The sequence below is a fragment of the Lissotriton helveticus genome, chromosome 10, assembly GCF_964261635.1.
Source record: "Lissotriton helveticus chromosome 10, aLisHel1.1, whole genome shotgun sequence".
Lineage (NCBI taxonomy): Eukaryota > Metazoa > Chordata > Amphibia > Caudata > Salamandridae > Lissotriton > Lissotriton helveticus.
In genome coordinates this window covers 65,910,984-65,924,018 of record NC_136071.1, presented here as the reverse complement: position 1 = coordinate 65,924,018, position 13,035 = coordinate 65,910,984, and the positions used below count along the sequence as shown (strand labels likewise).

Here is a 13,035-nt window from a genome sequence, read left to right as displayed (position 1 = left end):
GGTTTTTGTCCAAATCATTGCCATTATTACAATACATAAGAAAGTCCAGGTAGCCATGTAGCTTATTATAAGAAGAAGGTTTAATAAGCTTAGTTACAAGTTATTGGGATTGTAAGTAAGTAAGAAATAGCCCCACCAGAAGCAGCATCACTGCTGCTCAGCCCACACACTCTAACTGTCTCTCTGTCACCCTTTCCAGGCACTCCAGCATTCCACACATCACATTCATACTGGCTGAGCAGCAAATAACAGATAACTAAGGGAAAAGATGCAAAGTAACAATGCCTGTCTTTCAAATCTACCTTTCTAGTCAGACTCTGAGCTCATACATGCAGTGTGAGTGACACCACAGATGTTGCAATACAAGGAATTACATTGTCTTGGGATCATGGGACATTTTGAAAACAAACTGCCGGTGTCTCTCAGAAAGCAGGCAAACCGTGGATCCGGTGTGTGATCTCAGATGTTCTATGGTGAAGTATGTTGCAAGGAAGTGGATTTTTTGGGGTCGGCAATCACTCACCTCTATGATTAATATCAATTTGAGAGTGCGAACCCCATAGTCACTAAATTAACCTGTGCTCAGCACCCTGGAAGCTGCTATGGCACACAGCAGGCACGCTTAACTTAGAGAATGTGTAAAGTATTGGCACCAAAACAGTATAATATAATTTCATAAAAAATTCACACCAAAGGGCCCTTGTGTACAACTCTGGCCTGCCACATTACTAAGCATTTGTTGCATGCGTAACCTATTATTTGGTGTATCATTTTCTTTCGTACCAGCTTAATATCTATGATTCGATTTCCAGCGCTCTCATACCCTAGCTGGTCTTGTTTCCTGTATATAAATCTCTTCTAATAAATAAATAAAAAATATCTATATAATGTAATCATACTGTTCCAGAGGCATAATTTCATTAGACAGATGAAATTATTGTTCATATTGCAGAAAGGCTTGTGTTTGTAGGTAGAGTCAAATCTGTATTCTGCATCTGTTGCGGTGAGTAAGGTAGCCCATTGTATCCAACATAGGTACAATGCTTTTGCATCTGGAATGTTTGCTCATGTGTCGGCCTCTATGGTCGGCACTGAGGTTATAATAATAATAATTCTTTTTCCCTGAGCTAATGTTCTCTCCCTCACCACAGCGATCTGTTCCACTGTCAGTATTTTTTTGTGGGTGCAATACGCATTTCAGTATTAGTATATACATACATTTTAAATGCAATCAGTACAGTGTCACCTTCATTGAATGTTATGTAGGTGTACCCTGATGTCCATGGAACTACATGGATCACCAGGTTTGTTGTGTTCACATGTGCATGTAAAAGTTCAGAAGCTAGCATGTCAGCTTGTACTTAACATAATATGTGTGTGTGTTCAGTGGTCCAGTGTGTATTTAGAAAATCTGGAGGTATAGGGTCGTAGAATGGTTAAAACTATTCCCTATAATCTGGAATGCAAATTCTGTCAAAATGTTGGAATCCTAATGTGGATTGAAACCTTTTCAACATTGCTGGAGGCTGTAGAAGCACATACTTCTCTAAGAAGTGCCTTGCTAGGTTCTTGCCCTCACTTGACAAATCGTTTCCCAGAAACAAGTCATTGAGGTGGGTGATTTTGAATTTTAAAGTAGTTAATTTTATATCCCATGTAAGCAAATTCCAGAATGATGCGATGTACTCTAGTCAAGTGTACAGAAGTGTCAGCACCCATAAAGTATATGTCATCAACCTAGGACAATGCCAGAACGTCCAACGTTTCTAGAAGTTCTGTTAGTGTGGTTGAAAACAGTCTGGGGCTATTCATATACCCCTGGGGCAATCATAAGAACTGTTTTTGAGAACCAGGCATGGAAATGCGGTCAAATATCTTGTATTTGTTACGTAATATGTTGTTCATTAGTGCCGCACTGTGTGCGTTTTGTAGTACGAATGAGCGAGTAGCTGGGTTTAGGTTCTGTATCCTAAAACCTGATATTAGTGATCTAGCTTTATAAAAGGAAATAATGTATTATTCCTAGGAGAGGTGCACATTTCTATTACACCTTGGTATTCAAGTTGTTCTAGAATTTCCCTAACTTGTTTTTTTTAACTAATTTTTAATGGGGCATTGTCGTTGAGGTTGAGGTAGTCCTCACTGGCGTTTCATGATAAGTAGAACTGTCCTCCCACCCAACATGGTTGCGGTATAATGCAGGAGCAAGTGCTAACACCCACTCCTTCACTTATTAATGCTTAACTGATTCTGGAACGAGGTCAGAAAAAGCAAGCAACATTACTTTCTCTCTGCTGGGGCAATCCTTTACAAAAACAAGTGGGAATCCTTTTCGACAGGAGAATATTGTAACCGTATGTTAAATCCTGCCAAAAGAGACTATTAATGTTCCTAGGTAAGTCCCCCTCCACTTAAAGTTGATTTTTGTGTAAACGATGTGGGATGCTACCCTACTATCAGTGTCTCCACAAGGATATATTCACTCAGCGCTACTCCCAACAGACAATCCATCAGGTTCTGGTGAACTATCTGGACTTCTGTTATGCTGTCCAGCATGGTCACTGTTCACTCCCCTGTCAGAAGTTGTGTCCTCAATATCTGCAGCATGTCTTACCTTAAGTCCAGCTACCTTCTTCTTTTTGAGTTTAGGTTTTGAGGTTTTAGGTTTATCTACCTGTTTATTGATGTAGTCAGATGAGCGTTGTGAGTCCTTCTTTGGTTTTGAATGCTTCTCCGATTTGCACTCTGACTGTCCTCTCTCCAAACATTTATCTGATGACTCCTGAAAGGAACGAGATAAATGTGCATCCATATCCTAATTGTTGCATGGCCTAATATTATCACCGTTATGCATATTGTAGCATTTGGGGGAAACCCACCCCATGATTTTCTGATTCTCCCTCTTCTACTTTGTGGAAGATTTGGTGCTTGCTTTGCATTACCGTTTTCAGAATTTCTCTTTAGTTGTGGTTTACTAGGTCTGACTCCCAAATTATCAATACCCAGTGTAGCATAGGTTTCTTCGATACTTTTAGGTAATCAGCATGCCTGTTATCATGGAGCTAAATCCCGTAGCTGCTGGCATATAGCCCAAGCTGCTGCCTCCCCTTTTATTTTACTTAATATGATGGCTGATACTGGGGCAACATTGAACAATTCCAGCCCCAACTACCGGGCAGGTGCTGCCCCATTCTCATTTTGAATCTGTTTAAGCACATCCGGCGCCAAACAGCTAATGAAGGGGTATCATGTTTTCTGGTATATACTGCAGCAAAGACTGTACCCCACATAGTGCAGTCATTCACATTGGCAAGCAAATTGTTAATATTCAGTGTTTTTCCTGTGGTCCAATATGGGGAAACACTGCTTCAAGCTGACATGTTTTTTGTGCAATTTAGAATGGAATATCCTCCCGTTTCGTAGTAACCTTACCCATTACTGCATTTAGGGTTTGTGGGCTGATGCTTGGTGTGGTCAATTGTGGTTGTGCAGCTTGAACAGTATGTGCAGGGTTAAGTGTCAAGGTTCACACAACGAACTGTGTGAAACATCTGTATATTAAACCTATGTGCTTGTATAAATGGCACAATTGACTGCTGACAAACTATCAGTATTAGGATGCGGTGTGTAGACAGCTAAGACTCGCCATGTTGCTCCCCCATTAGTGAGGGAGCCGAGTCTAACATCTTCTGTTGTGTGTGGTAGGGTACCATCAAACCAATTTGTGAGATCTTGGTATTTGAAAGGTATCTCTATTTATTCATTTGGTGTGCAGTTGTCTGGAACTTCATCTTGTTTCTATCTGTGAAATAGCCCTGCTCTATTATTTGCTGATGGGAGAGTAACCCATGAATAGAACATCAATGTCCTATATGCTTTGTGAACCTTGACCAAAAAACTAACATCTCCACCGTAAGTGTGAGACCATGTTGTAATACTTTTTGAGTATCCCCATGTCTGCAGTTCTCAGCAATATTAAGTATGTCAGTGTGGTCATCTCCTAACATAATGGATTACAGAGAGAGTAACACAATGGGAACTACTCCTTAGAAGTGTTTACGTTTAAACAACCTGCAGCCAATACATGGGAGTTCCCTACTCAGCTGAGGATGAAAATCCCTCCCATCATGGACTCCTCAGATTAGGAGGTGATGGGTCTCTAGCTATGCACTAGAGATCTACTCAGGTGATCCATCAAATAAGAGCCAAATCTACTATGTTCATAGCACCATGTCGCACCGTTTGCACTTCTCATTAGGAAATGTTCATTCGTTTGACAACATAAATGGGATGCTGCCAGATGATTCCATGCACCACCTTAGGATATGTTGTCCTATCGTCCTGCTAGCTCACAGTGTCACCATAAGTACCCCCAGAACTGGCAAGGTAACAAATGGTGTTGCCAACCTCGGAACATGACAACCTTGACCCCAAAGGCATCATGTTAACAGATCTAGAACCTTTTCACTTGGTCAACTTGTGTTCACTGAGCGACACAAAGGAGGGTCTCAGTATATTTTTGGGCCTTCGCAATTCTTGTGTAAAATATATGCACTGCAATGATCAATAGACAAAAGCAGACGAAAGTGATTAGCAATATAGGGACAGTAAAAAGAATGAATGATTCCACCATTGTGCTAAAGCAGTCTATATATGCTGGCATATAAGTACAGTGTATAGTGTACTTCTCTGACCTAGATGACTAGGGCAGATGCTTTGCCAAGAAACCCATGCTGGATGATGTAAATACCTGAAGGCAAGGTTTGTAGGTCCTGTCTTTGCCACAGGTTAGACATCTCTTCTCACAGAGGACAAACAGGAATCAGCTGTGCTGAAACACCAATGATAGCAATGACCTCAAAATGAGTGCTCCTGTGATTAGAGTACGGAAATGCATGTGTTTTTATAACAACAGCATTCATGTTTCTGTTTCGGGCTTCAGCCGAGCTGACAATGTTTATTTTCTCTGTGATAGCACTGTCACCTTATGAACAGAAGATAAGGAACAACATTTGCACAATGTATGTTCAGCCCTTGTACCTAATGTTCAAGGTGTTGCAATGGTATACTTACGAAGTGGAATTGTTAGCAATGTGGATTGAGAGAAACTAATTCTGCACTGCCACATAGGCAATTGTGTGTCAAAAGTCAGCATGTGGAAAAAGAAGGCAACTTTAGAAAAGTGAACATGCAAAATGACAGTGTTTCTTCACTGGCCTACCGTAGCTATGTGACACCATCTCTTCACAATTGGGAATTTTACGTAAAGATAGACCTTGTGGTAATGAAAAACTAATTTGGGAGTATTTTACTACTGGGGCATGTAAAGACTAAATTCCCTGCCTTTTAAATATATTGCAACCTTCCTTCTGGATTAGCCAGCACCTACCTGAGGGGTGACTTAAATGTATAAATTTATATAAAGAGAATGTTAGGCCTGGCAAGAGGTTTATCTCGCCAGGTCAAAATGGCAGTGTAAACTGCACATGCAGGTTCTGCAAAGGCAGGTCTGAGTCATAGGTAGAGGGCTACTTAGTGGGTGGCAGAATCAGAACAAGAGAGTTCATCCTTAATAGTCTGCTGAAGTTTGAGCTTGAAAATTGAAAATTCTTCTGACAATATGAATGAACACATTTACTTGGATGCTTTCTTAACAGCCAAAGGATGTTGACAGATTGGTGCTCTGATTGATTCTAGAATTACTGACCTACTTATGTATTACTTATTTCAACAAAATAATGATATTGCGTGGAGTTACAAGTAATAGGTGGAACAGCTCTTATTTGCTAAGAAGAAAATATGATGCTCATGGACAATGGTAAGTTGTTGTCTTTGAAATATTGATGTTCCCCCTTTTTGGATATCATGAAAACTTCGTGATGAAGACAGTGTTAACAAAGATTCAATAAGAACATCAAGCTCTCCGTTTTTGTCCTGAGTATTGCAGGAACAATAATGTAGTTCGAAAGGATACTTCTCTTGACTAGGCCTGATTTTGGGTAGGATTTGGGCTAATCAAAGTATGTCTCGTTGAGCGAGAGGTAAGTTATAAACACCATTAATGTTATGTATTCAGTCTATATTGATAACAGAGTCTCATAATGTTGCCTTGTCTGTCTCTTTATCACACATACAAAGTATTAAAAGTGTTAAATGATTTATAAGCATAGTGTTTTGTGCTGGAAGGATACCCTCCCTGTGTCCATAGTTACCTTGCACATCCCACTCTCTTCAGTCTTGAACTTTGCTAATGAGAAAAGAGTAAAAAACTAACAACAAACACATTTGTAAGGTGAGCTCAGGAGAATATCACCAGATTCTGACCTTGGTGTACTTTCCACCCCACTGGATAGCACTGACGTTGATTGTGAATTTGTGACCAGCTGGGGCATTTCCATCATAGGTGCCCACCTTGACAAAGCTGCTGGTGTTGCTGGATGTCATGTGCCAGTACACAAGATCAATGATAGGTGGCATGCCTCCATTGGCATCAAAGAATGCAGTTGAATTCTTCATGCGAACATTCTTCACATAGTGAAACATCTACAGACAAATGAAAACACGTAGTTAGCTAGAGTGTTAGTTGCCTTTATATCTTTTTAAAAATGGTATTTCCACTAGGTGTATGTCATTTAAATTTTACAATATAACAACATGCAAAAAGGGGGAACCATGTTGAGGTAATGCACACTCAACCCACAGTTACCTTGTGTTGCAAACCCAGACATTTTATTTTTGCAATTTGAAAATCAAGGATATGATATTGTTTTTGCTAAATACAGGTTCATTAGTTAAATTCAGAAACTGTGCATGTGAACCATGTACCCTGACTGAAAGGGTTGCATGCTGTATGCAATTAACAAGTGAACAGTGGCAGGTTTGTGCTATTCACATACTACATACCAATGCTCACAAGGGCCTATTCACAAATTACATTTAGTAGTACTACATTTAGTAGTAGTACAATAGTGCTACTCACGAAATACAAAATGCTATTCACTACCATAATCTATGCCTCTGACTCTCCAATATTTTCTGTGTGGAGCTCTGTGAAGGTATGACTATGGTTTAGTAGTATATGTGGGAGGGAGTGGTTGTGGCTGGACAATAGGAAGAGCTTACAACTAGATGGCAGTGGCTTAGTGAGAAGTAAGGTGGTGTTCAGGAAGTGGAAGGGACTCTTTTTTTTGGAGGGACATTCACCCATCCACAAAACATTCCACCCTTTCCTATTCACATGCTGCCTTTCTAAAGTTACTACATCCATGAAGTACTCAAATTAGTCATATACATTCTCCAACTCAGACCTTGAGTACGTCAGCACCACCCATTGTTGCTCACAGGTACTCCTACATCCTCTTTCAGAAAACAATAAGGTTAAGGGCTTACACTAAAACTTCACAGGAAACATTGTTAAAATAAATACATTTATTTGACCTATTAAAAATATGTACATATTGAATTTAATTTTAACCAAATTATATTTAAATAAGACATACAGAGTATCATAGCTTAATTTAAATTAAAGGTAAATGTCACTTAATTTAATGTAAGATAGTGCTATAACCATTTTTTATTGTGTTTTACATTTAAAAGAAACATATAATGTTTATTCACATTTATAAATAATATTACATTATTTACTAATACATTGTTTTACAATTATGTTAACTTTTTTAGTTCTTCCTATACTTTACCCTAGGGAGATATGTGCCGCAACAGCAGACAGCCCTGCCTTTATGTGGTAAGTTTTTAGTAGTAGCTGAATTTAAGCGGTAGAGACATGTAATTTACACTTTGTAGTAAATTTACACTTGTAAACCATGAGTAGTCAAAAGAAGTAAATTTACCACAAAGCCTAGGAGTAAATTTACACAAGTGCTTTTATTCACTTATACAATTACCTTGGTGACCCCTCAAAGTTGCAGGACCTCATTTGATATTGGTGGTATGTATTTTCATAACAATCAATCAAATCAAAGAAATAAATGGAGCTACAAATTGAAATTCTTTCAAGAGTCTTCTGAAGTGTAAGTGGCTGGCCGTTACAGGCCTTGGAGGCTAGATAGGAAAATGAACAATAGCCTCTTGTCACCCTAATGATACCTGTGTGTCCTCAGGAGGTGGCTTCAATGATCTCTCAGATGTAGGGTGAGAATAATTAGGGAGCATATTACTAAGATATTTTTGGGTTATCTTATAAAAGGCCCTATGATCTAAGACCGAAGATTTTAAAGGATTTCATTTTCTAACTGACCGCCACTGCGATCTTTTGAGAGACAGAGCTATGGATTGTCTCTGGGGAATCTTGAGGATCAGTCTGACTTTTGCGTTCTGGACTATTCTAGGTGAATGAATAGATCATTTGGGAGATTAGAGAGAACAAATGTAACCAGTTCTAGAAGTAATCAATATGTGCACAACGGTTTTGAAGGTTTCCATAGGAAGGAAGTCTAGGGTCTTTCTCAATGAACACAGCCAGTATTTAGGGGTGAAAAGACAGTTCATTATTGAATTTTACCGCAAGATTGTTGGCTAAGGATGCTGGTTTGAGGGGGCTTCCAATTCGGTCAGCGACCAAATATTTGACCAATTTATCTGTGGGTTGTCCATGGAGCAGAACTCTGGCTTATCGGAATTGCACTTCGGACATCTCTGCTTCATCCAGTGAGCAACTTGAACTAAACAGAATAAAATAAGTATCATCCATATATGAAATACTATTATATCATAGAGACTAGCAGGGTCATTACTCATTGAAAAGTGTAAGACTCGTTGACGATCCTCGAGGGACACCATAGTTGAGAGTCTTATGTTTATTGTATTTTTCAATTTTCTCAGCAAGATAGTGGAGATGTTATTGCAAAGTTCTGCTGATAGGGAGATTTAGTCTTGCAAGTCGTAAGATTAAGGAATTCATTTGAGTCTGAAGTTTGACAGAGCGTATTTCTGGCTGCACTGATTCTATCAGTAAAGTTAATAGCTTTATGATCACAAATGTAAAGCATTTTATCAACCTCCTTATCCTCCATAGTACAGCCTATTCCTATTTCCTCTATAAAAATATTTTCCAAAATGTTTGCCTCATGAGAGTGTGTAAAAAGCAAGGGGCTGAGGTGAACAGCTTAAAGGAATGACATTTGCAGGTTGACTTACAGCAGAGCCATAAATTATTTTGTTCCTCCTTAGAGCCCCATAAGGAGGGCAAAGATTTCTCCAGAATGCTAGTAAGATCATGTTTACTAAATTTGTTACAATTGCCAAATCTTTCTCATTATTCTTTCCCTTAACATTATGAAAAGGCTCAGTAAGACTGACAGGAATAACTATATGATCTGTCCAGAATAGTGTTGAATGGGCATTCACTGCCTTCCAATCTGAATTTGAGAAAATCAAGTTGGTAATGTGCCCCATGGGAAGGGTTGGGGCTTATAACAGTTGTTGAAAACTTAATACCGCTATGGTGTCCAGTAAGGTGTGAGCTAAGGTGTTTCTTGTGTCAACAACATGTAAATTCAAACAGGGAGAAGTTTTCATACTCCACATAGAGAGGGACTTGCACCTCCCTTATCATGGTAAAAAGAATTTGCTCCATATCCCCTAGGAGCCCCTGACAGGAAGAAGTTAGGAGGCATTTTGACGTTACATCCCATCCCTGCTGCTTCAGCCAATTTGCAGTGTAGAAAAGAGGTGCACTACTATAGGGTTCTGGAAATAATCACCAGCACCCCCCTTTTACTCTCTTCTATCCTGATGCATGATTCAGTATTAGAAGAATCCTAAAATATAGTTCCTGTCATAAATAGAAACATAGGGCCTGATTAAGATGTCGGCCTTCCATCTGACATGGTAGGTTCGAAGTCCAACTACCATATTATGATGACGCTGGTCAGAGTTTAAACTGGTGGGGAAATCCAACAGAGTTCAAGGAGCCCGTTGGCCAGTTGGAAAGTGCTCATAGTCCTTTAAGGACTGAGTTTCCACCATCGGGATGATGATGTTGGTTTCCAACAGCCAAGCCATGCCGGCCTTTATGAAATGGATTCGCTGTCAGAAACTGACTTGGGACCCCCTTACTCCCTGGCCGTCTGCAGTTGAGAAACATCCCTGGACTGCAAACTTCTAATTCTCAATGGGAGCTTGTGCTGTGGGCGGTTTCTGCCATTGCACAAGCTCCCATTGAAATGTGAAAGTGGTCATGGTGCGGTTGCATCCTAATGGGGTTCTTAGAACAGTGTTCCTTTTTTGAAACAGTGTTGATCGGAGGTAACGCCGACAAACATCGTAATTAGGCCCATAAGGTCAAAGGTAAATTTAGTCTTAAACGTGTGTTTACTGTTTACCTTACTTATGTCAGCCATAAATTTATAAAGGGATTCCAAGTACGAGTGAAGTCAGTTATGAGTACAGAGATCTCCACTACCATTGTGGAGTATTCTGCACTGGTGAATCTCCCTCACAGGTGAGACTGTGGGCATTTATGTGCTTCCCAAGACACAGTTAGCCTTGATAGTTTGTGAACGGCAACACTTAAATTTGTGTGTGTTCATACATTTCTGTCATTATCCTTTCCAGCCACAGCTACACAGTGTTTGTGTGTGTGAATATATATGCAATAAGTATGTCAGGATTTTTTTCTGTAGTGTTTTGAATTGTTTATTTGCATTTATGAATGGGGTGGTTGATGAAAGCAATATAAAATAGCACTCAGCACCTTTTTCTTGATGTAGTCCTCTCAGGGTACTGGTTGTTGGATTGGGCAGCAACATAGGAGAATATCTGTTGAGATATATATATGTAAAGCTTACATGTAGCCATATAAGTCTGCTGGGAGATAAAAATATTATTGTACCCAAAGGTGCTATGGCAGATAGTAACTATCATAGACATAAGCTAGTAGCGATTCTGGTATGGTAGACATCCAGACTTCCTTTGTAATGGAGGCCGGTGAACCATAAGCTGTAGCTGGATTTGGGACTGTGAGCTGTGGGCAAGGGAAGGTTAGGAACTTTCTATGTAGGCAACTGGGCTATGGTGAGCAGTTGTGAAGTGCCAGGCATCAGGCCAAATGGTGGCTTAGTATGTACTGCAGCAAAAGAAAGATCTGTTACTGCAAGACCTCTTATTTGACACGATAAGAAGATTTAATGCTAAGTTGCCAGCCAGTCAAGGTGAGAGGGAAGGATTTGTAGCTTTACTGGGAACTGGATTTTGATGATGGACAAGTCTGTGGGAATCTCTCATTCCAGGCGTACTTCAATCATTTTTGCTGAAGGACAAGGCTATGCGTAACAATCAGGGTCTCCAGCAATCCAGCTACCTCTGAGTAGCTCACCTGTGAGCAGCCCAGCTTATCACATTAGGAAGGTTTTGCTTGGTTGAATTATTATACATATAAAAAATAAATTCATTATACAGAAATAATAATATTAGTAGCTGTCAATGCCATTCATTGCACATAAATAGCATGTAGTACAGAAATGGCTGGAGAACCCTGCCAGTAGGCCATTTATTTTTAGCTACACTTAAGCTTGCATATTTTTCTTCATCTTTTGGGAAAACTGTGGATTACTTATTGATGACTTACAGTTACTCGAATAAGAAGCAAAATACCTCAGTGTTTAGCCGTCCTTTAACTCAGTTGAAACATGCCACAGGAATACTGTTGTAATTAAAGACGCTGAGGTGAAAGTTGGCCACAGGAACCAAACTCACTCAATTATACCATGTTATCCATAACTCATGATTTCATTCGGGTCAGACACATACAGTACCTTTTTTGGTAAATAAAACACATGATTTTTTGTGATTCCTTTCTTGGACCAAAGATCTTGTTTTAGTTTTCCAATGGAATGGTAAAATCATTATGCTGATTTGTCTTCCATAAATGAGTCATTCCATGTAAGTGACTGTAGTTTGTTAAAACATCTTCCCACTTACATAGTGCTGAGCTCTGACAAACCAGCACAATTAGATTTCTATTAGTTAAAGTAGTTTCTATGAGAAATACTTAGCTGATCATTGGTACCTTGGAAGAAACAGCAATGACTTCCACAGATGAATGGCATGTGCTACATATGCAACATCATCCAAACATTAAAGTTCCAAAATATATTACTTAATATTTCAAAACCAGAAAGAGTTCTCACTCACCAAGCCATTCTTCACTCATCTGGTTAATGAAAGAATTTGCCCAGGGCAAACAGACATCCCTGGATAGGACCTGAAACCTTATGTTTGGAGTTTAGAAAGAGTAGACCTGGAAAAAAAGATACTGTTCCAGAGGTTCATATCCAAAGCTATAGACACTCACTCAGATGCGTGCAAAGGTCTGAAGAAATCCTTTGGAGCAGCAAGGAAGCTCTCATTGAGTTTAAAAGTGTAATCCAGTGTGTAAGTCCATGAGAGATTGTTGCAATTACTCCCTCATTTCCAATTCCCTCATTTTCAATAAACTTTCTAGGTTTCCAGGGACACATAATGCAGAACTACTGACTGTTATTTTACCATATATATTATACACACACATGCATACAAACACACACACACATGAAACCCAAATATATATTGTTAGCCCTGTCAGCCTTAGGGCGGTCTTCCTCCAAACATTTTGCCTCTCCTCCTCTATCTTGCTGAATTCATTTTTGTTGGCCTTAGGACTCTCTGCGCTTGGCGACTGCTAATCAGTTCTAAAGTGCTTGTGCTCACTACCCTAAAAACATGAATAAATGGGCGTATATCAGAATAAAGGGGGAGGTAGAGGAAAATGACAGAGGGACTCATCCTCCTATCAATATGGTAAACCAACAAAAAGAGCCTGTCCGTCCATCATGGTTAGAAAACAGACATTTTCTTAAGATAACCCTTACCCACCAGGGTTTTCCCTTGGTGGCGTGCTTCATTGGGTCCTTCCAGTGCGCAAGCTGCAACCTATGAGTCACGTGAGAGCACTTGTAGGTGTACTATAGTAGATGATAAAAGATGTAAAGACTAGGAATGGGGGGAGTTTATGAAAAATTAAAAAGACCCATCTAG

The 13,035-nt window shown here is 39.5% G+C and overlaps 1 protein-coding gene across 1 annotated transcript in view; it reads right to left on the bottom strand.

Moving 5' to 3' along the window:
• Positions 1 to 13,035, bottom strand: part of LOC144783922 (extracellular calcium-sensing receptor-like) — a 123,370-nt gene that overhangs the window by 41,427 nt on the left and 68,908 nt on the right. The window contains exons 4-5 of the mRNA XM_078662657.1: positions 6,325 to 6,543; positions 2,615 to 2,782 (exon numbers count right to left, since the gene is read on the bottom strand). Of these exons, the coding sequence (XP_078518783.1) occupies positions 2,615 to 2,782; positions 6,325 to 6,543 (387 nt within the window). The remainder of the gene's footprint in view (positions 1 to 2,614; positions 2,783 to 6,324; positions 6,544 to 13,035) is intronic.